Source organism: Zalophus californianus, chromosome 5, assembly GCF_009762305.2.
Source record: "Zalophus californianus isolate mZalCal1 chromosome 5, mZalCal1.pri.v2, whole genome shotgun sequence".
NCBI classification, from domain to species: domain Eukaryota; kingdom Metazoa; phylum Chordata; class Mammalia; order Carnivora; family Otariidae; genus Zalophus; species Zalophus californianus.
In genome coordinates, this window is record NC_045599.1 from 89,475,623 (window position 1) to 89,498,410 (window position 22,788).

At 53.7% G+C, this 22,788-nt stretch overlaps 2 protein-coding genes and 1 long non-coding RNA gene across 3 annotated transcripts in view; 1 reads left to right on the plus strand and 2 right to left on the minus strand.

The window, feature by feature from the left end:
• The first annotated feature begins 1,906 nt into the window (after positions 1-1,906).
• HK3 (hexokinase 3) lies at positions 1,907-18,129 on the plus strand. Its single transcript, XM_027606665.2, has 19 exons — positions 1,907-2,187; positions 5,214-5,335; positions 8,166-8,328; positions 8,533-8,687; positions 8,774-8,893; positions 8,984-9,079; positions 9,933-10,032; positions 10,116-10,299; positions 10,758-10,913; positions 11,066-11,299; positions 11,669-11,964; positions 12,058-12,197; positions 12,281-12,400; positions 15,037-15,132; positions 15,320-15,419; positions 17,026-17,209; positions 17,300-17,455; positions 17,625-17,858; positions 17,946-18,129. The coding sequence occupies exons 1-19, from the start codon at positions 2,124-2,126 to the stop codon at positions 18,088-18,090; spliced, it is 2,865 nt and encodes a 954-aa protein (XP_027462466.1). The 5' UTR covers positions 1,907-2,123; the 3' UTR covers positions 18,091-18,129.
• Positions 4,178-10,206, minus strand: LOC113929636. Its single transcript, XR_003522268.2, has 3 exons — positions 10,080-10,206; positions 9,592-9,701; positions 4,178-4,951 (listed from the first exon to the last, which is right to left on the minus strand). It is a non-coding gene; the product is annotated as an uncharacterized LOC113929636 (long non-coding RNA).
• A 1,167-nt stretch (positions 18,130-19,296) lies between the features above and the next one.
• Positions 19,297-22,788, minus strand: part of UNC5A (unc-5 netrin receptor A) — a 59,951-nt gene continuing 56,459 nt past the window's right edge. The window contains 7 exon segments of the mRNA XM_027606667.2: positions 19,297-19,489; positions 19,729-19,907; positions 20,580-20,744; positions 20,826-20,975; positions 21,135-21,368; positions 21,512-21,680; positions 21,929-22,016. Of these exon segments, the coding sequence (XP_027462468.1) occupies positions 19,324-19,489; positions 19,729-19,907; positions 20,580-20,744; positions 20,826-20,975; positions 21,135-21,368; positions 21,512-21,680; positions 21,929-22,016 (1,151 nt within the window). The 3' untranslated portion in view covers positions 19,297-19,323.

Genomic DNA, 22,788 nt, shown 5'->3' on the forward strand with positions numbered 1-22,788 from the left:
AAGACTTACAGCAAGAAGCAGCTTGATGGGTATAGAAGATCTGCAGGCACACCTGGAGTAAAACGGTGTGCGGGGAACGGTGGGGAACTTATTGAGGGCCTGTGTGCTTGGCTGCTGGGCACTGTCAGCTGTGAGAAGCAAGCCTGTGAACAGCTCAGAGTAAGGAGAACCTGGCTCCTAGCCCAACCGTGGCCGCAACCCACCTTTCCCTGACCACCAATTCCCGTTCCTCAGTTCCTTCTGGACAGCTGGAAATTGGTACTAAGGGGCTATGAAGGAGGCTTGTCGGGATTTGTCCTTCTCCTTGTTGGTCAGTGGCCATCTGGCATCTGAAGAGAACTGTTGGCCGTTGCTGTGCCTCTGCTACAGCCAGAGTTGTCACAGCTGCTCACAGACCTTTAAGCCCAAGGCACTTCCACCCTCCATAGGCCCTGACACAGACCTTCCCTGACCCCTGCTCCTGGGGAAATAGATACAGGACTTCCAGAAACATGGGTAAAAAAACCCTGGCACTACTTGTCAGGAACATATACTTACCCTGGCCCAGAAGACTGTGGACTCTGGCTGTCAGCATGAATCACATTCAGTTCCACATTCTCTCCCAGCTAGACAAAAGTTGAGAGAGACTAGAGCCCCAGGCTAGGCAGGATGTTATGGGTGATGGCCACTCTGTCCTCCCTATCTCCATCCCCAATTTCCCTGTCTTTCAGAGCCTGTATGTCTGAAATGTACAGCAGGGTTGATAATCTGGCATGTTTCCAGGCCCAGTCATGCCAAAACTAACACAAGAGCCACTGTCGCTGGTCTCCATCCTGGTGTCATATGGAGGCCATGTTCTGTCTGTAGATAATGGTAGGGTTAACTGCTAATGAGGTAGCCCAAAGTTTTAAAATATGTGTTCACCAATTTCCTGGAAGTGAAAATTCATGTAGTATGTCTAGTCTCCTATCATGGGTGGGTGTCCTAGTCTGTTCAGACTTCTATAACAAAATACCACAGATTGAAATAGTTTATAAACAACAGAAATTTATTTCTCACAGTCTGGATGCTGGAAGACTCAGATCAAGGTGCCAGCATGGTTGGGTGAGGGCCCTTTTCCAAGTTGCAGACTGCCAACTTCTTGTATCCTCTCATGGCAGAAGGGGCAAGGATGCTCTCTGGGGCCTCTTTTATGAGGGCACTGACCCATTTATTAGAGCTCTGACCTTATGACCTAATCACTTTTCAAAGGCCCCATCTCCTAAAGTCTTCAACTAGAGCATTAGATTTTCAACATAATTTTTTTTTTTTGGTGGTGGGGGGCAGAGATATAGATATTCAGACCATAGCAGTGGTCATAATGATGCCCCAGGGTTCTATGCATTCAAGACTAGTTTGGGGAAAACCAGCTTTGTGGCCAACAACTACTGTAGCCTGAGATTCCCTTTCCCCTTCTGGTAGAGAAGACCCAAGCTGTGAACCTACACCCCCTCTACCCCTCCTTGGCCTACCATCTCAAGGCTAGACTCCACAGTCTGGCTGCTACCTCTCCCATCATATATCTGCACCTACATGTATCTTTAGGTCTTTGGAGTTGAACTCCATACCATGAAGGTGCCTTGTGCTCCATGATTTTGTACATGCTCTTCTCTTTGTGAAGGATCACCTCTGCCAGCATACTGCTATTCTTCCTTCAAGGCTCAGCTTCCTCAATTTGCCCTGTCCACTCTAGGGCAGAGTTAGCCTCTTCCTCTTGTGTTCCACGCTGCCTCTTGCTTGTTAGTACTTAAACATTTTGGAAAATTGCCTATTGTGCTGTATATTTCTCATGCCAGGCTCCTCCATCTTTCCAGAGGTGAGCCACCACCTCAAAACTCAGACTCTGAGTAAAGTGGGTGGAGTATTACAGAGGGGATGTCCCAGGGTCCTTGACCTAGCTCAGGGTTCCAGCTTCCTGCAGTCATCTTGCTTAAGTTTGCACCATAGCCCTGCCTACCCTGGGCTTCTCTTAGGGCAGACTCAGAAGGAAGTGCCCCTTCCTGAATTAACTGATAGCTAGATAGTGGTGGCCAAGGAAGAGGGTGGGACGTTACAACGCAGGTGATCCGTGAGTTTCGTTTTGGGGTGCAAACCAGGTCAGTGGGATGCCTCACACTGAGAGAGAAGAGCTCACGCCTGAGGAAAGTGACCAACTGCTGCTTCTCCCGGGTAAGACCCTCCTCTAATTCTTGCTTACTTCAGCCCCATCCCCTCACCTTCATCTGTCCAGCTTGGCCCATGCTAGCCGAGTAGAGGCTGGAACAACTAAGCCAGCTGGTCCTCAATGATAGCTCCCATCCTTGGCCAGGGTCCCTGGGATCCTTTTCAGAAGGAAGACTCACCTCCTGTATCTGGTTCAGCTGAGTTAAGCTAAGAGGCCAACTGTTACTCAAACATGTGCAGACCCTGGCTGAGTTCTGGGAACCTAGTGATGTGGGAGACATGTCCTTCCCCACCAGGCTCAGCTGGAAGAGGCAGACATGAGTACATTTACTGGGAGTATAAATACTGAGGTTTCTTGGAGGAAGCTTCACAGTCTCTGGCATATAGAAGTACTGAATAAATGTCTAATAGAAGAGTGAATGAGTAAGAGAGTAAATGAAAGAATGTTCGAGTTAGCTGGGCCTCAAAAGGAGAGTGAAAGCTTACTCTTTGTGTAGTGATTGGCCCTTTCCTAAGATTATAATTGCCTCAGTTACCCCATTTTATCCTTGAAACAGACCTGTAACATTCTGGGAGTTAACATTCCTATTTGACAGATTTGGAAATTAGGTATATGTGACTTTGAGGAAATTTGTTGGAAACTGATTTCTTAGTTCTCTGAATAAGGACACCCCCAACCCCCCCCCCCATTTTTTCAAAGCTGTATTAACACCTATCTATGTCAAACCCTGTGCTGGGCTGAAAATGCAAATAACTCAGACACAGTGGTTCCAGACTTGAGGAATACTGTGAATAAAGGCTGGACAGCAAGAGACAGGGTGAAACTTGTAGTCAGTGTGGCTGGAGTATGAGGGGGAGTAGCAAGAGAGGAAGCTTGGGGCCTGCAATGCTAGATAAAGAGTTTTAGACTTTTTTTTTTTTTCCTGTAGCGGGAGCTATCACAATGTGAAGGTTTACCTCCTTTCTTAGGGAAGATAGGGCTGGGGAATGGCATGATAAAATCTGTTTTTGCACAGTCATTCTGGTGATGTGTTGGGAGTTGGTGGGGCAGGGAAGTGGACGGTATCAGTTAGGAGGCTGTTGAAATAATCAGATGGGAAGAAGGTCTAGGGCAGTGGCAATGGGAATCAGGAGGAGAGGATACATGGGAGAGCACTTTCTGTTCTTAGCGCCTTCAGCCTGAGACGTGATTGCATAGAGGAGGTGAGGGTCAGGGATGTAGACAGGTACCTGAATAGCTGTGTGAGTGAGCAGCCTTGATGCCTCCAGCCAAGGTGAAGGACAGAAAGAGTTCCATGGGGAAAAGTGAAGGAGAAAATGAATGTGTCTTTGGCCAGGGAGTTTGAGGAGCCTCTCCAGCACCTGCAGAGTGATGTCTAACAGACCATCAGAATTTGGGATTTGGCTCAGGACAGGGATTTGGGAGCCCTGACACAGAGGTTTTAATCAAAACTTGGGGGTGATACAAAGGGACTGTGGAGAAGAGGGCTGTGGGGTGGGGTGGGGCATTGTTAAGGGGGAGAGGAGAGAAAGAGTTATGAAGATTTTGAGGGACTCAGGAAGGAGGCCCAGGAAAGACTGGCTGTCGAAGCCAAGGGACGAGAATTTTGTAGTGAAGAGAATGCTCATGGCTTTGCATGCCTGACAGAGGACAGTAGGGGTGGGGACTGAGGAAAAGACTGGGATGGGGCAATCAGCAGCTCATAGGTGACCACAAGGAGGGCAAATTCATGGGCATGATGGGAGTGGAAGGTGGGGAGTAGTTGCAGGGATGGGAAAGTATCTTCCCTGAAGTCTTGCTGTTACAGGAAGAGAGGTAGACTGATTCAGTGAAATGCCTTCACTGCATTTCCTTTTTCCTTTACCCCTAAAAAAGCACCTGAATCACTGAAGGCACCCTTGGGAACTTCTTGGAGCAGCAATACCCTCTAGCTTGAATTAGCAAAATACCAGACATTTCTACAGTTCTTTACAGTGTGCAAAGGACTGTCAGAACCATTAACTCCTTTAATCCTCACAAGCACTGAATTTTTGTTGTTATAGAGGAGGAAATTGAGGCTCAATTCAGATTCAACTAAATAAATCTAAAGGCACACTCTGCACAAGGTTCTTTTGCTCTCATTTCATTTGCCCCACACAGCTCTTTGACATATGTTGGTCCTCATTTTGCAGATTAAGAAAATTAGGTCTCCAGATTGGAGACCTGGTGCTAGCTCCTTTGTGGAGAGCTGGGTCCTTGACTCTGAGAACAGGGCTCTTTCCATTCTGCATCACTATACCCTTCAAAGCCCATCCGTGAGCTGATGTCTCATGATGCACATTAAATTTCCTAAAGCATTTTTCAAGTCTTATTTAATTCTTGCAATAACCTTGTGAAAGATATTTCCTCCCAGATGAAGAAACTAAAATTCAAAGAAGTCATGAATGACCTGCCCGGAGTCATGCCACAAGTGGAACCCCTTTCTGAAGTGCAGATGCATCCCCATTCACTTCTCCCTTCAGGATGAAATTTGTACACCTTAGCTTGGCCTGAAGGCCATCCATAGTGCAGCCTGCCTGCTTCTCCAGCAGGTCTTTGGCTCCTTGTTACCTCGCACCCTTTGTTCCAAACCTCTCGAACATCCCTGAACTCCCAAGCACAGTGGCACGTCCATCTCTGTTAACTGCCCACGTCAACCATACTGTGATTATTGGTAAGGCTGTGAGATCCCTCAGGACAAGGCCGATATCTGCGTTGTACTCCAACATCTGGCACAGTAGGCATCAGGAACTGGTAAATGTAAATGAATGACAGAATGAATAAATGGCATTGGGATTAGAAATCAGCCTTCCCAGTGCTCTGCTAATATATGTGTTTCTGGAAAACAGGGGCCTTCTGCTTGATTACTAAAGGATCATTGATGGTCAGAGGTTCTGAGCTCTGCCTACAGCTTTCTTTCTGGTCCTCTTCTGAGGGACGAAAGTTAAGGGCCACAGCCTCTGAGGGCCTGTAGACTATGTGGTTCACCCGGGCTGTCCCTTTTCTCCTATAGGTGGCTACCCTCCATTGTGGAACCACATGGACTCTATTGGGTCAGTAGGGTTGCGGCAAAGGGAAGGAGCTCCTGGCTGTTCCCAGGAGGGCTTGCCCTGCCCCTCAGACAGCTCTGAGCTGGTAAGTGCAGCACTGGGTTTCTGACTCATGCCTATTCAAGGCTAACAAGAGCAGGATCAGTTTAAGATGCCATGGGACCATGGGCTCACAGCCGTGCAGCCCTTTCTAGTTTATCAACCTTTCAGATCTGATCTAGTAACTATCTCCTTTGTGGCTCCACACAACAGCAAGGTGGGGATTATCTTCTCATTTACAGCTGAGGAAGGGGGCTTAGAGAGGTGAACTGATCTGAGTTTTAACTCACAACAGGAGCTTGGGCTGAGGTATTTCAGTTCCAAAGGTATTACTTTTGCCACCTTGCCACACAGGTGCTGCCCCTGCCCTGAATGGGTTGACACAGTCTAGAAAGGACCCTCTTGGGGTTTTCAGGTAGAAGACTATATTCTTAAGGCACTTCCTTCCCCTATTTCTCTAGTTACTTCTGCACATCTCCCTCCCTTCAACATGGCTACTGCAACAGGCACACAGAGATGATTTCAGTGCTGAACTCTACTTGGAGGTTATTCTTCAGCATTATCTATATGCCTCAGGTTAGCTCAGACTGAGTTTCTCTTCTCTGTCATCTTGACCAAGATTTAGAAATGCTTGCATATCACACCATTAAGCAGGAAACACTTGTGTAAGTCATTTCGTATCTCCTAGTCTGTTTCCTCATCAGTAAAATAGAAGAAAATAAAGTCTAATCCTTCTACCCCCTGGAGGATTAAGTGAGCTAATGGTGATAGAGGACCGGTACAGAGGAGGCATGCATGAAAGGGTTCTTGAATTGTTCCCTGCAGTTTCTTTAGTTTTCCAGCTTGTTCTGACATCTGCTGGACTTCACTTATTGTCCAAACTGTGGGGGGCATCACCCCTCACTGCTTCTCATGCTCCCACTTCACCCTTGTCCAGTCTCTTCCCCAGACCCTGCTGTAAACATTTCCTTTGTATGCAACTCATGGCTGGGCCACAGAAGTGAGAAATGACATGGCCCCTGGCACTGGGGACTCAAGGGCCTTCTGAGTATTATTATTTTCTCAGCCCTATTCCAAGGCCACACAGCCAGGAAAAGTGGCAGGGCAAGGACTCAGATGTAAGTGTTCTTATCCTATGGGGTTTCTTCACTGCAAACTTTATTAGCTTTGGGTTCTTTTCAGGTGAAATTGCTAGTTTTTATAAGGCTTCACATTCATGTGGAAACACTTCTTCAGTCAGATCTGGGTTGAAATCCCATTCTGTCCCTTAATAGCTGCTTGGGTTATGCAGATGACTGTTCCTCTCTGAGTCTCAGTTTCCTCATTTGTAACATAACATAGGAATAACCCTTCCTAGTGTGCATGGCTGCTAGAAGCATCTTCTGTAATGTAAACAAGGAACTGAACATCTGGCACTCCAGTTAAGATCATTTGCCTCCTTAGGGATCTGTTTTCCATTCTCTTCCTAAAGCAGAGGTGGAACTGAGTCACCCCCATCTCCCTCACTGAACAGCCTCTCCTACCTGGCTCTCCCTTCCTCCTTATTCAAATACGTGGTTGGTTACTTTACAGATACGGGTCCAGTGTGGGGTAGTGGGTCATAGGAATGGAATTCCTGTGGGGCAGGCGGTGAGGACCTGGGAGAGGCTAAGGCCAGGAGGATTAGAGTCACAGGTTGGGACTCCAGCAAACCCAGGGAGGCTGCTGCTGTCTCTTTGAAAGACAGGCCAGAGGGTCATCTGCGGGAGGTTTCCATATAGAGGTGGAGTACTGGGGCTCCTCTTAGTTCCCCCACAATGGGCTACTGGTGGAGAAGAACCTTGGGTGTGCCATCCTCTGCTTTCTGCCTGCCTACCTGTCCCATCGCTCTGATTCACCCCTGGCCCAGGCTTCCCCCAAATCCATTCCCTCACTCTGAAGAAAATCCCTTTATCCTCTTCCCCAGATCTTCAAATGGCTTGTTCCCTTCCTTTATTTAGGTCACTTCCTCAGGGAGAATTTCCCAGACCAATATCCAAAAATATCTTTTCCTCCCCTGGTCACTCTCAAACTTCTATTCCAGCCTTAAAAAAAAAAAAAAAGGTACCGTTACTACCAGAACCATATTATATGTTTATTTGCTTATTTTCTGCCTCTATGCTGAAATCTGAGCTCCACAAGAACAGAACTCAGCTGGTTATGCAACATACAGTGCTTAGAATAGTGTTGGGCCCCTAGTAGGCGCTCAATCAATGTCTGTGGGAAGGATGGCTGACTGACGGCAGGACTGTCCTCCACAGTGTGGCCTCCAAGTTCTTTTGAGCTGAGCTTACTTAGGCTCCAGAGTCAAGTGGATTGGAAGAGGGAAGCACCTGAACATGAAATTCATTCCCACATTTGTTCATTTGTTTGCTCATTCAGTGAATGACAACTCACTGAGCAGCTCACCTCTGGGTACTGGGGAGCCAGAGTGAATCAGTGGTATGACAGGAGAGGCCTCACTAAACCCTGAATTCCAAGAAATGGAAGGGGCAGGGGACATAGGGATCTGACGAGGAACCGCCAGAGAATGGAGCAGGAGGAGGAGGTGGGTGGGTCTCCCCTCCAGGAAGGAGCCTTCTGAGATGGCAGGAACTAAGTATGGGCTGTGGGCAGCAAGAGAACCTAGGTGTGTGAAGAGGTAAGAAGTGGGGCTGGGCAGGTGCTGGGGAGACCAGCAAGGCTCAGAGAGGGCTTAGGCAGGGCTCTAGTCAGCCCCTGGGAAAGCTAAGGGAGGTGCTGGTCTGGACTGGTAAAGGGGGGAGCAAGCTGGGCAGGGCAGGGCAGTCCTGGTTGGAGTCAGAGAACTTGGGTAGGCAATGGGGCTCCTGCCCAGATATTAGCCTGTTTCTCCCCAGGTGTTGGAGTGTCTACAGCAATTCAAGGTGACGAAGACACAGCTGCGGCAGATCCAAGCCAGCCTCCTGGGCTCTATGGAGCAGGCACTGGGGGGACAGACCAGCCCTGCCTCTGCTGTCCGGATGCTGCCCACATATGTGGGGTCCACCCCACATGGCACTGGTGGGTGGCATAGACCAAAATGGGTGGCCAGGCCTGGGAGAGAATTCTGATCTGGGGGAGGGAGAAGTTCCTTATCCCTCTTCCCAATAAGGTTCCCAACTCTGAGCTCCCTTAATGAGACTTTGCAGTCCTTGGGGATATTTCTGAGAGGCAGAAGGCTTGGTCTTGCCAACTGCATGCTTTTCTGTGTCCTGTTTGCCCCAGAGCAAGGGGATTTTGTGGTGCTGGAGCTGGGGGCCACAGGGGCCTCACTGCGTGTTCTGTGGGTGACCCTGGTGGGTATTGAGGGACATAGGATGGAGCCCCGGAGCCAGGAGTTTGTGATCCCCCCAGAGGTGATGCTGGGTCCCGGTCAGCAGGTAAGGGCTCACTGCCTAGTCTCTGGGAACTGGCTGGGTGGCTGGGGCTCTGGTGGGCAGAGCTGAGCCCCCAACTTGTCCCACAGCTCTTTGACTTTGCTGCCCACTGTCTGTCTGAGTTCCTCGATGCACTCCCCGTGGACAAAGAGGGTCTGCAGCTTGGGTTCAGCTTCTCCTTCCCTTGTCACCAGACGGGCCTGGACAGGGTGAGGCAAAGTGGGCATGGGGACAGTAGGTGGAGGAGTTGCAGCCCCATGAAGGCTGTTGGAGGAATGACCCAGCTTTTCTGCCCCCAGAGCACCCTTATTTCCTGGACCAAAGGTTTTAGGTGCAGTGGTGTGGAAGGCCACGATGTGGTCCAGTTACTGCGAGATGCCATCAAGAGGCAGGGGGTGAGTGGAGGCAGGGGCAATGGGACAGCTACCTGTGTGGCTGGGCCTGTGCTTCTGGGAAGGCCTGCTTTCCTTTTCTATGTATATCCTTTATCCAGTTTAACCCTGGGGTAAATGTTGCTACCATTCCCATTTCATATGTAAGAAGACTGAGGCTAAGAAAGGTCAAATAAATTTTCAGGATCATAGGGCAAAACAAAGATGAAAAGCCTTGACCCTGTCTTCAAAGACCTCACAGTCTAGTGGGAAAGCATTCCGACAAAGCATTGTCCCTGTCAAGGAGGTGGTTCCAGTGACTCTGATAGCACTGGGAAGGACACACCAGGACTTGGGCAGGGGCTTGAAGGAGGAGTTTGCCAGGGCATAAGCTGGGGCTGGGGTGGAAGGTCTGTTTTCAGAGAAAGGTATATGCAAACACTTGGATGCCAAAGAAAGGTGGATCTGGATCCATCTGGACTAACAGCAGTGATGCTAGTGGATGGAAGTCAGGGCTTAGAAAGCCAGGTACCTACAGTGCAGTCTTCAAGGTGCCGCGCTTGCTCACAATCATCTTGGTCCTGTGGGGAGCACTGATGTTCTGGAGGTGATGACTGAGGTTGGGAGCCTTTGAGAGCCCCAGGGCCTGAGTAGGGGGTGGAAGAGACAAGGGGGAGTATGGGATGGGAGGAAAATTCTCTACAGGGGGGGAGGACCTAGAGTATATGTGTGGGCATGAACACACATTGTGTTTCATGGACTCTGAGCACCTCCATCAAAGCCAGGGCCCCTCCATCAAAGCCAAGGCCCTAGCCTTGCCCATCCCCCACACTGCCCACTTAGGTCAGCCATGACTTCGGCCCTCTCCATTGTCTAGGCCTACAGCATCGATGTGGTTGCCGTGGTGAATGACACAGTGGGCACCATGATGGGCTGCGAGCCAGGGGTTGGGCCGTGTGAGGTCGGGCTTGTTGTAGGTGAGCCATGGGTCATTTGTGATGATGGGTGGGGGGGTTACAGCTACCTGATGGGCAGGTCCTGATGGATTCATCCCTGCCAGACACTGGCACCAATGCATGTTACATGGAGGAGGCAAGGCATGTGGCAGTGCTGGATGAGGACCGGGGCCGCGTCTGCGTCAGCGTTGAGTGGGGCTCCTTCAGTGATGATGGGGTCCTGGGACCAGTGCTGACCACCTTTGACCATGCCTTGGACCGAGAGTCCCTGAATCCTGGTGCCCAGAGGTGGCCTGACCTTCTGCTCTAGGGCCTATCACTCTTCTGCTCCCTTCCTCGCTGCTGTCCCTGAACTCAGGCCCTTAGGCCCCTCCCTGTTGCTTGCTCATAGGGTTTCCAGGTTGCATCTTGGGGGGCCCTGGCCAGGCTCAAAGAAGGAAGGGCTCAAGATTCTAGAACCCAGAATTTTCAACCCATAGCCCTCTCTTATTCCTGACAAGTGTTAGGGATTGGGGGTAGCAAAGTATTCCCTGTCCTCCAGGAGCCCCTCTGAACCTAACCTAAGCCAGAGGGGGCAGCAAGTTCTGGATAAACACCCACCTATCTCCTGGGAAGCCATTGCTTCTGGAACCTCTGGTCTGGGGAACCCCAAAGAAAATGATCCTTCTTTTGGGGCCCTTGGAGGTGGGGCCAGGTGGGCTAAGGGCTTAAGGAAATCTCTGTCCAGCCACCCTTCCTACCTGTAGATTTGAGAAGATGATTGGGGGCTTGTACCTGGGTGAGCTGGTGAGGCTTGTGTTGGCTCACCTGGCCCAGCGAGGGGTCCTCTTTGGTGGCTGCACCTCCCCTGCCCTACTGAGCCATGGCAGCATCCTCCTGGAGCACGTGGCTGAGATGAAGGAGTAAGTAGAGAAAGCCCGTGGGCTTAAACAAGGGGCTTCTTGGCTTGGGAGAGGGGAGGATTCTCTGTCCCCCGGGTAGCCATGGGGTTGGGTGAGGGCAGGGAGCTTTGGGGCTACCTTGAGTCCCAAAGCAGTACCCTGTGTCCCTCCAGCCCGTTGGCTGGGGCAGCCCGTGTGCATGCTATCCTACGGGACTTGGGCCTGAGCGTGGGGGCCTCGGACGCTGAGCTGGTGCAGTACGTGTGTGCAGCTGTGTTCACTCGGGCTGCCCGGCTCTGTGCCGCTGCCCTGGCGGCTGTTCTTGCCCGCCTCCAGCACAGCCGGGAGCAGCAGGTGCTTCAGATCGCTGTGGCCACCGGAGGCCGAGTGTTCGAGCGACACCCCAGGTACTGGAGATACACACAGCCCTGCGTGAGCAGGTAGCAGGAACATGTGGGTTTTCCATAAAGACCCAGAGGGCACTCTGGTACCATGTGTGCAAGGCAGTGGCCAAGAGTGGCACCCAAGCAGGGTAAGGTCAGATGGGGACAAGAGAGGCCAGAAGAAGTCAGAAGAGAGAAAAGATGCTTCTCTTTGGGTGTGTAAGGCAGGGGGACTCTTGGGGCACTGGGAGCACTGCAGACACTGGGCATAAGGTTGGTGTACAGCTGGATTTAGAACTGAAGGGATTTGAAGTGATGGGGCCCAGGGCTTCAGCAAGCCCTGGGGTTCAGGCTCAGGTTCAAGCCAGGTATGCCTGCCTTGTGTCTGTGTAGTTTCCTCAGCATCCTGCAGGAGACCGTGATGCTCCTGGCCCCCGAATGTGATGTCTCCTTCATTCCCTCTGTGGATGGGGGTGGCCAGGGCGTGGCAATGGTGACTGCTGTGGCCGCCCGCCTGGCTGCTCACCGCCGCCTGCTGGAAGAGACCCTGGCGCCTTTCCGGCTGGACCATGAGCAGCTGGCAGCGGTGCGGGCACAGATGCGGGAGGCCATGGTCAAGGGGCTCCGAGGGGAGGCCTCATCCCTCCGCATGCTGCCCACTTATGTCCGGGCCACACCTGATGGCACTGGTGAGGACCCAGCCTGAGCGTGGGGCTGGGATATGGGTTCCTGGAGGTCACAGAATGTGCTTTGTCCTGACACTGAGGATCTCTGTCCCACAGAACGCGGGGACTTCCTGGCCCTGGACTTGGGGGGCACCAACTTCCGGGTCCTCTTGGTGCGTGTGACAGCAGGAGGTGTGAAGATCACCAGCCAGGTCTACTCCATCCCGGAGTATGTGGCCCAGGGCTCTGGACAGCAGGTACCAAGAGCTTGGACCTGATGTCAGGGGCGGGGGGGAAGTACCAGGGCTGGGGCCACCCCCTGACTTGCCCTACACCTCAGCTCTTCGACCACATCGTGGACTGCATTGTGGACTTCCAGCAGAAGCAGGGCCTGAGTGGGCAGAGCCTCCCGCTGGGTTTCACCTTCTCCTTCCCATGCAGGCAGCTTGGCCTCGACCAGGTGAGGGAGGGAGGGCCAGGAGAAACCATCCCCAAGGACTTTCCACCCTCATACCCTTCAGGGAATGGGCAGGAGGCTGGGGAGAGGGCTTCAAGTATCCTGGGCTGGGGATGGGGGTGGGCAGAAGCACTGCTGGGCTGAGCCAGCAACCTCGCCTCGGTTTCACTGGACATGGTGTGTGCAGGTGGAGAGGGTGTGGTAAAGTGGCCTGGAATCCAGGGCTGAAAAGAGGCCTGGGATGGAAAAGATTATGGATACTCCTGAGGGCTGCCAATGGGCAGGAAAGTGGAGCCAGGTTAGGTCTGGGCACTTGGGAGCAGTGCCCAGATCAGGGCTGATGAAGGAGCACATTGACTGTCCACTTCACAGTACACCACGAAGCCCTGGTGTACTGATCTAGGGGACCTGCGGGGAACAGCATTAGTTCCTATTTCTCAAAAGGGCTTATGGTTGCCCAGTTCCTTTGCCCTGTGTCCGCTTCCCGAACTTGCTGTGTCTCTCTCAGGCTTGGCTTGGTGTTGGTGCCGTGACTGGAAAGGCAGAGCAGCAGGCACAGATCTAGACACAGCACGCACTAAGCATATACCTCTGCATGTTCTTCGACAGTGCACACTTAGACTTCTCAGTGTACACACCTGAGGCCTGTTATGGAGACGGATCCTCCCATACTCTGGTCCAAGCTCCCAGCAGTCTCCTCCTCAATACCCCCAACTTCTGCCAAAAAGCCTCCTGTGAGGAGGAGCTTGCTGCCCCTCAAGTTGTCCACTGTGCTCTTCCTGAAAAGCTCTGCCTTCTCTACTCCACCCAGTCTTTGTGCAGTTTTCAGCTCTGCTCCAGCTCTGACCTCTCTCAGACACATGCTTCTGTACTTGGCTTTCTTTTACACAGTGGCCCGTTGGAATCAAGCATTCAGCAGTGTCTCTCTGCTGGTCCGCTCCACTCTAGACTAAACATGCCGGCACCATTTGATTATTCCTTGTAAGGTGTGAAAAGCAGGTGGGACTCAGTATGCAAAATCAGGTGTGCAAGAAGAAACGCGGTCCTATTCATTTTCTAGAACTGAGCTTAATTTCTGTGTTGAGCCCACATTCTTTTGGGGGGGGTGATAACTTAATCAATTTTGGGACCTCTTTCCCCAGGCAGGGGGCCCCTTTCAGCTGCACAGCATCCTTTGCTGTGTATGGGCAGACACTCAGGGAAGCCAGGAGATGTCCAGGCCCCAGCTGTGTGGACTCTACTTACTCTCTTGGTTCTTGACACCTCCCTTGACAACTCACCTTCCCCTCCATGGGGAAGGAGGACAGAGACTACTCTGCTAGTCAGATCACTCAAATCTCTTCTGTCTTTTCCCTTCGCACAGGAGCATGGCCCAGGTAGAGGCATAGGACACCTTTCTCAGGAAACTCCAAAACCTGGCTCTTAGGTCCCCCCCAGCTCCCCTTCCCCAGACCAGGGGTCTTTCTTATGTCTGGAAGCAGGGAAATACTGCCACTACTTATGATCTGGGTCCCCCACATTAGCCCTCCTTCTCAATTGCCCTCGCACTCTCTGGTTTCTGTGTTTGAGACTATGAGCATTGAGTACTCTGGCTGTATTACATAGGAAAAGGGATAAAAGGAAATATTGTTGGGGGAAGCGTCAGTTCATATCTCTAAAATCTTCTGCCCCAAAGATTTTCCTTTTTTTTTTTTTTTTTAAAGATTTATTTATTCTAGAGAGAGTGCAGTGGGGAGGGGCAGAGGAACAGGGAAAGAGAGAATCTCAAGCAGACTCCCTGCTGAGCATGGAGCCAAGACCAGGGATCCCATGACCCTGAGATCATGACCTGAGATGAAGTCAAGAGTTGGACACTCAACTGACTGAGCCACCAAGGCGCCCCCCCAAAGATTTTCACACCTGCTCTGCAGGCTCCTACTTTGGGCAGAGCTGTCATTTTCTAACAGCAGGAGAATAACTTCCCCTGCCTGCTCCCTCAGAGGAAGCACACTTAGAAAAAATAGTCCTAGACTGTCAAGCCCATCACTAACTTCACAATTTAAGGTCAGCTTCTCACAATAAAGGCCTATCTGTCTTGTCTCCTCCCATCCTGCCTAGGTGTTCTGGGTTCTGGCTTTTCGTTTCGTCCTTCACTCATATCTGGAACACACAAGTGAATCTCCTGTTGACACGGCTCTGTCCCTAATCCTCAGTTTCCTTCCTCTCAATTGACACTTGCTAGTTCTTTCTAAAAGAGCAGAATTTTCTGTCATTTGGACCTCTGAGCCTTCTCTGTCCTCCCCCTTCTCATACATAGCACTCATTTTACCAGCTCTGTTCATTCCTAACCCAATTATGAAGGGCCATTCCTTCTGGGCAACCGTCTTAAAACGCCCAGACTCTCAGACCATCTGAGCATTCTGGCACTAATAATAGAAGACACAGGTCGGATGGTTATTAATAGGTTTCTTTACACTAGAAGGCTCCTGGGGAGTTAGGAGGGGGCAGAGGGCAAGGCCCTCAACCATGTGGCAGAGTAGGCATGGAATCCTGCTTGGTCAGGGGGGATAGCATATGCTTCTGATGGGATACAGGCTTTGGGGAGGGAGAGTGAGATTCCAAGGGGCCTTAATCTTCCTGCCCCACCTTTGTCCCCCCAGGGCATCCTCCTAAACTGGACAAAGGGTTTCAATGCATCAGACTGTGAGGGCCAAGACGTTGTGTGTCTGTTGCGGGAAGCCATCGGGCGAAGACAGGTGAGGAGTCTGCCTTCAGGGGTGCTTTGGGGCTGTGGCAGGACTTGAAGGGAGCAAAGGGTCTCCTGCTTCCTGACCTGGGGGGAGGGTGGAGTGGGTGGCTCTCTGCAGTAGAGACCTCTGGGTCCTGGCTGGTTGCCGTGACAACTGTGTTGCCCAGCAACTAGCAGCATCCTTTTGTGTGTAGGCAGTGGAGCTGAATGTGGTTGCCATTGTCAATGACACGGTGGGGACCATGATGTCCTGTGGCTATGAGGATCCCCGTTGTGAGGTCGGCCTCATTGTTGGTGAGGAGGCCCTGCTCTTTTGTGTTCCTACTGCCTGATGTTAATTCATTGCCTCCTGTTGGTTCCTCAGGTTGGACGTTCCTCTGGCCTTGGGGATATGGCACCATTCCCGCCTGACTCAGCTAGGCCCTGCAACACTCATTTGGGCTGGATGTCTGAACTTTGCTCAGCTTAGCTACTGATTCATAGTCATTTAAGCTTTCTGAGCCTCAGTTTGCCCTTCTGTTAAATGAATCTGAGCTTTGGAGTCATACAGATTTGGGTGGAAATACTAGCTCTGCCATTTCCATCTGTATGACCTTGGCCAAATCACCAGAGCCTCAGTTTCCTTCTAAGACAGAGATAATAGTAATGCCTATCTCAAGGATGGTGAGGGTGAGAGGAGAGGAAACAAAGCGTGGCACAGTGCTTGGCCCATGGTACACACTCAGTGCTTAGAACTGGGTAGAGGCCGGTGGTGGAGGACAGAGAATGAGCTGTGAGGGTCCTTTAGGTAGCCCAAGTTCTGAAGTCTTTATTAAGTGTTTCTCCTCTGGCCAGATAGGGGCTGGATGAAGGGGCAGGAAGACTATACATAAAGATGGGGGAAATACCTATCTTCTCAAAACCCACCATTTGGTGGGAATCAGGCCCAGGACAGCATGTGGCAGTCAGAGAGAGCTGATTCTGACTGTACACAACAGGGTGACAAGGCCAAGATCAGAAAGGAAGTGGTCCTAACATGAGTGGGACTTGAAAAGAGTGTCTAAGTGGGGGAAGAGGACTCCCATAGGCCTTTGGGCATCAGTCCCCTAGGGCAGGAGCTAAGTGATAGCTTCCTTTTGAAACTGGGAGCTTCTTGAACATAGAGCCTAGAGTGGGGAAGTGCTCAGGAGAGGTATGCCTAGATTGTTTTATGAATAAACTAGTCAGAGGAAATCCAGGTGGGGCTGACAAGGAGACCATCTGCCTAGAGCTGACCATGTGTTGGGGAGAGGAAGGGGATATCTTTACCCAGAATGTGCTTTCTGCCTAGAATGCCTTTCTTTCTGTGCTTCCTGGCTTCAAAGTCAAATCCAAATGTCATTTCCTCTCTGTAGCTTTTCCTGGCCCTCTAGGCGGGAAGACTCAGCTGTGCTCAAGGTTCCCATGATGCTCTTTTTTGCACTTCTATTTGGGTACATACAGGCAATATCAGAGTTAGCTGCTTATTGCCCACTCCCTGGCCACTGTGGGGCTCCTCATGTCTGATTCTTGTCTATGTCCCCAGCTCCTGGCCCAGAACCTGCTAGTTTGACTAAAGATCTGGAAAGCTAGTCCAGGGAGCTTGGGCCTCTCCACTGCAGACGGCAGAGGGGCTCTCACACATCTGCCAGGGGTGCTCTGGCATAGAATGGAAGACACAATGGTGCTGGTGCTGGGAGGGAAAGTGGTGGGGGCCCAGATGGGTCGATGCTGCCAGGGTCTGCAGAAGGAGTGTCAGGAGTGAAGGCAGACCAGGACATAGGAAAGGTTGTGAGTGTGGGGAAATGGAGAGGTAAGAAATGAGCCCAAATTTTACCATCTCAGTTTGGGAAGGGCACAGAGGGGTCTTATCTATGTCAGTGAATGATTTCCATCTCTGTAGGAACCGGCACCAATGCCTGCTACATGGAGGAGCTTCAGAATGTGGCAGCTGTGCCTGGGGACTCAGGCCACATGTGCATAAATATGGAGTGGGGTGCCTTTGGGGATGATGGCTCTCTGGACTTGCTTAGAACCTGCTTTGATGCAAATGTGGACCAGGCATCCATCAACCCCGGCAAGCAGAGGTATGGGTAGGTCTGGGCAGGGGCAGCTGGTGGTGGCTGGCACTGGTTAGGGTAGCAGGTAGGGTCTCCTGATCTTTGTGTTTCATGCAGCTTTGAGAAGATGATCAGTGGCATGTACCTGGGGGAGATCGTCCGCCATATTCTCTTGCATTTGACCAGCCTTGGAGTTCTCTTCCGGGGCCAGCCGACCCAGCGACTTCAGACCAGGGACATCTTCAAGACCAAGTTTCTCTCTGAGATTGAAAGGTGCCTAAGGCCTACATTGCCTCCTTCCACCTCCCAAAATAATCTGTCTATTCACTTTGGGTAAAATGCTGGTTGGTGAGAGGCCCATTCCAGAGGATGGAGAACTCATGGGGTGGGAAAGCTAATGCAGGACCCTGGCTCTCTGTGCTCTATTCCTTCCTGTCCCCAGTGACAGCCTGGCTCTGAGGCAGGTCCGAGCCATCCTGGAGGATCTGGGGCTGTCCCTGACCTCAGATGACGCCCTGATGGTCCTGGAGGTGTGCCAGGCTGTGTCCCAGCGGGCTGCTCAGCTCTGCGGGGCTGGTGTGGCAGCTGTGGTGGAGAAGATCCGTGAGAACCGGGGCCTAGAAGAGCTGACTGTGTCCGTAGGGGTGGATGGGACCCTCTACAAGCTGCACCCCCAGTGAGTCTGGGTGTTGGGATGGGCAGGGAGGAATGGCCCGGTGGGATCTGGTTGGCCTGGGCTCACCTCAGCAACCCCTCCCCACAGCTTTTCCAGCCTGGTGGCAGCCACAGTGAGGGAGCTGGCCCCTCGCTGTGTGGTCACCTTCCTGCAGTCGGAAGATGGATCCGGCAAAGGTGCAGCCCTGGTCACTGCGGTTGCCTGCCGCCTTGCCCAGATGGCCCATGTTTGAAGAAGTCTCCAGGAACTACCCTTGCTGAACCAGGGCCCAGACCCCACCTGTCCCCAGCCATGCATGACTCCCAGAATAGCCCAAGTGTGGCCCTTCTGCGGCCACTAGCCTTGACCTCTGGCTTTCCCAGAGAGAAGTAGCACTCAGGTTAGCAATATATATATATAATTTATTTACATTCACGTCCGCTAAAATCCCTACGCGCCCCGGCGGCCGGGCAAGGCTGTGTACATAAGGCCAAGTGTAAGTGCGCGAATGCACTTAAGACAGAGTCAGGGCACGAGCTTCACACAACAGGCCCCGCGTGGGGGAACCGGCCAGCCCCAGGAACGGGCACACCACGGCACGCACACTTGCCATTGTCCAGCCCGGGACTCCCATTGCATATTCACATGCCCTGTTGGGCAGGGCTCCTCCAGGCTGGGGGCAAGGGGAGGATCAGGGAGGAGCCGTTGGGTGTCCCTGGGTGGGTGGGAGAAGGGCAGCATGTGAGAGGCAGATGTGGACTGACACTGGGTATGAGAGACGTGAGTGGCCTCCGGGTGTTCAGCATGAGATGTGTGTGTGTGTGTGTGTGTGTGTGTGTGTGTGTGTGTGTGTGTGTGTGTGTGTGTGTGTGTGTGTGTGTGTGTGTGTGTGTGTGTGTGTGTGTGTGTGTGTGTGTGTGTGGTGGGGGGGGCGGAGTTTGTGAGATGAGCACACGAGACATGCATGGGCACGTGCCCGTGTGGTGGTCGTGTGCCTGAATCCAGGGGCCACCCCTTGTCCAGCCAGGCCCCTCAGATGTGCCCCTACCTGGCAGGCACAGAAATGTTTGCATAAGGCCCAGCTCGGGCAGGAGCTCTGGGGGCCATGTCCCAAGCCCAGTGTGTGCGTGCATGCCCGTGTGCATGCGGCCTCCTGGCCGGGGGCAGGAGGAGAGGTAGCATCACACGCACATACACACACACAGATGGGCTGGGCCTGGCTTGGGCTCTAGGCACTGTCCACCCAGGGCCCCAGAGGCTGGGGCAAGGTCAGAGCAGGTGGCAGTGCCAGCCTGGCCAGGCAGGCCTCAGTGGGGCAGAAGTGTGGGCAGGGTCTGAAGGGCCAGTGTTAAGGGACAGTGTGTACCAGGAGGGGGCCTGTCCACACAGCTCCCCGAGTGTGCGGGAAGGGCCCCATCTGGCTTCTGCCCGTCCCTGGTGGGTGCCAAAGCTGGTGAGAGTGTAGGCGTTGTAGGCCTGGCCGGCCTCAGCACTCCGCCTCTGACACCGTGAAGAGGCCAGCGTCTGGCTGGCCCAGTCCGGCTACTGCTGCAGCCAGCTGGCTGAGGTTGCCATTGGGGAAGTGCCGCGCCTCCCACAGGTTGAGAATCATGGCTGTGGGGCTGGGCTTGGAGGCAAAGAAGCTGAGATGGCTGTGGAAGGGAGGGGACAGGAGCCAGTCAGCAGCCCTGCCTCACCCCAGGCTGCACCCTTCTGCCTCTCAGTGCACCCAAGGGCAGGACCTCCCCTTGGCCAAGTGCACCAGACACCCTGGCTGCTGGTGGGTGGGGTGCAAGCCCCATCGAGCTTCCTATCCACCCCACCCATCCTCCCCCACCGGGACGGACTGTAGCAGGCCTTTGCAGCCCCTCCCTGCCCATCTCCCACCCACCTGTCCAGGTGGAGTTTCTGGGCCAGAGTCCGCCAGTCGGCACCCCGGCTACAGGGCGGGTCGAGGCTGGTAATGATCTTCTGCCGAATGAGGAAGGGGATCTTGAAGGCACTGGGGCCCACTAGGGCTGGGACCCCCCCTTCACTCTCCAGAGCCAGCAGCTCAGCAAATCTTGTGTCCTGGAGGTGGGGGCGGGGGAAGGGAAGTGCCTGTTAGAACTTTTATGGCCCAGGTCCACTGCCACCTCCTGCTGGGGGAGCACCCAAACCACCTCAGAGCATGGGGGGAGCATGGGCACTATTTCCTGGGCACCCCTGGTATGCCAGAACCCTGTTCACTAGAGCTTAGAAGGTCTCAAGGCTCAGAGGTATGGTGACCTGCCCAAAGTCACACAGCCAGTGAGCAGAGGAGCTGTCTAACCTCATTCTCCTCCTCTCTCGCCATCACCCCTCCCCAAGTCGCCCCTACTGACCACTCTGAACTCACTGTGCTCCTCTTTGTCCTCCCCACTCAGTTCCCACTGCCAGAAGCCCCCTTTCCCTCATTACTGTCTGTCTCTTACTCAGCCTTCAAGGCATTGTGCAGAGTTCCTCCTCCTAGAAACTCCAGGGCCCCCAGGCTCTGTCTCTCCCACCTGCTGCTCTCACATCCTCTTCAATCTCCACCCCGTCAGATTGCGATTGCATCTGTCTGCATCTGTCTGTTTGCATCTGCACCTCTCTCCACGGAGACTTGGAGGAAGCTGCTAAGCAGTTTCTAGGAGGAGGTGGGCTTGGTGGCAGGATAGGCCCAGTGTGTGCTGGGTAGGAGGGAGGCACATTTCTGCAGTGCTGATGACCCCTTCTGCCCACCTTGGTGATGTTGAAGTTGATATTGAAGCTCTGCCCATCGCCTTCCACCTGCCACACCCACACCTTGCAGGCCAGGTCACTGGTGCTGGGGCTGACGCGCTCCAAGGTGAAGGTGCAGTGCAAGAACTGCTGCGTGCCATTCCAGATATGATAAAAGGGGATCTCCTGAGGGGGTTGGGCAGAGAGGCTCTGTCAGGTGTGCCTGGCCTTGGCTGTGCCCACTCCAGGCACCCTGAGCACCCTCACCTGGTAGCTGACGAGGAGCTTGCTCTTCCACAGGGAGCTGGGCACATCGTGGATGGACAAGCGCAGGTTGTGGTAACTGTCCTTGAAGTGCAGGACTCGAGGCTCCTGGATCAGCTGTCCCCCCAGCTGCTTCTCCAGCTGTACCACCTCCTGCAGCACAGCCCAGGTGGCCAGCTGAGCCTGGGGCCTGGAGCCCCCTTCCCCACGGCCGCCCCCTCCCAGAAGGAAAGGGGTGGTCAGCCCTCAGTGCCAGTGGTGGTGCGGCCTCCCCGTGGCGGGGGCGGGGGTGGGGGGGGTGCGCAGCGGTACCTTGAGTGCGTCGTGGGTGTCGTGTAGGCAGTAGACTCGGATGTTGTACTCGAGGGAGGTGCAGGCCACGGGGGCAAACAGAAGCAGCTTGAGGCGCTTGGTTGCGGTCACGCTGAGGGCTTCTCCCACCAGGGCAAAGCGGCCCAGCTGCTCAGTGAAGACATAGCAGGCGCCGGCCTCCAGCTGGCAGTAGTAGAGGTGGCACGGGGCCTCCTCGCCCAGGTGCAGCACATCCTGCGGGCAACGGCCTGATGGGTCAGCTCTGAGGAGCAGCCCAGCCTGCGGACAGGGTGGCTCCGGGGCCAGGTGGGAAGCCTCGGCTCCACTCGGAACCCCTCTGTGCTCAGGTGGGTGGGCTCAGGGCCATTCCTGCTCACCTCCCAGCTGCCCTCACATGACTGCTTTTTGAGGCGCAGGCTCCAGCTCTCCGGGCAGGGCTCCCCACAGTGGTCCATGACGAGAATGACCGGCCGGGTGAGCAGGACTCCAGGGGGCCCGCAGCTAACGATGGGACTCAGCAGGGTCTGACAGCCGGCTAGGGGCAACCTCAAGTGGGGAAATATGGGTGGGGAGGGAAAGGCGTCAGTGGGCTGTCCTGAGAGTCGGCTGGGGCAGGGCAGTGGCACCCCACGGTTGGGGCCTCAGGGCTGGGTGCAGCTTATGGGCAGTTCTTCCCTGCCCTCCTTAGGGCTGTGCCAGACCAAGTCTGACAGTGGATGGGTAGGGAGTGTCATGGTGACTAAAGGCAGAGGGCAGGACCCGCCCAGCCCCAGCAACAGGGCCCGCGCCCACACCTCACGTCCTCTGGCTTGTGCAGCGTGAGGTAGATCTCGTAGATCTTTCCTCGGGGTATGGCATCTGGGGGGATGAGGAGGCTGATCCCTGTGACAAAGTGGGAGGAGGGCTGGGGTTTACCAGGGCTGCAAAGACACCAAACACCCAGGAGCCTCCCTCTGAGGACTGAGCAGTGCCAGCCTGGACTAGGGGACAGAGGTGCCATAGGGACTGCCAGGCTGTCCATCTACCCACATGAAACAGAGTCCTAGTGACCCCAAGAGAGGCTAAGGAAACTCAGGTGGGAAAAGCATGCCTAGTTATCCTCAGCATAGAAAACTCTGGAACAAAAGGTGCCAGGTATGCTGTACCTAGCTGACCTATCACCCAAAAGGCACTGGGTGGGGCCAGGGCACACCCTGCTTCAAACCTTCCCTGCCTCCAGCATAAGGTCCAGCTCCCTGGCCTGGCACTTAAGGCCCTTCACCTCTGGCCCCAACTGCCTTTCCAGTAGCTTCCTCAGCCCCTCTCTTGAGCACACCCCTGCCTGAGTGCCCTGCCCCCCCTGCTCTGCTCAAGCTTTCCTCCTCCCCATTGGCCCTGGCCATCTTTGGGGATAGCCATTCTCAGCCACCATGACTTTGCTCCTCGTTTGGTAGTGGCCCCTGCAAGTAGGGCCGGCCTTTAACAACCTTGCTGGCTTTGGTAGCCCTCCCTGGTTTGGGAGCCATTGCACACATGTCCTCTTGTCTGGCGGATTCGGCTCTGTCCCAGCGTCTTGTAGGGCAGCATCAGAAGTGACTGCTCAGTGAGGAGTGGTTTCAGGGAGAGGCAGTGGGACAGGGGCTGCAGAGCCCCTCGGGGGACGGCAAGGAGTGGT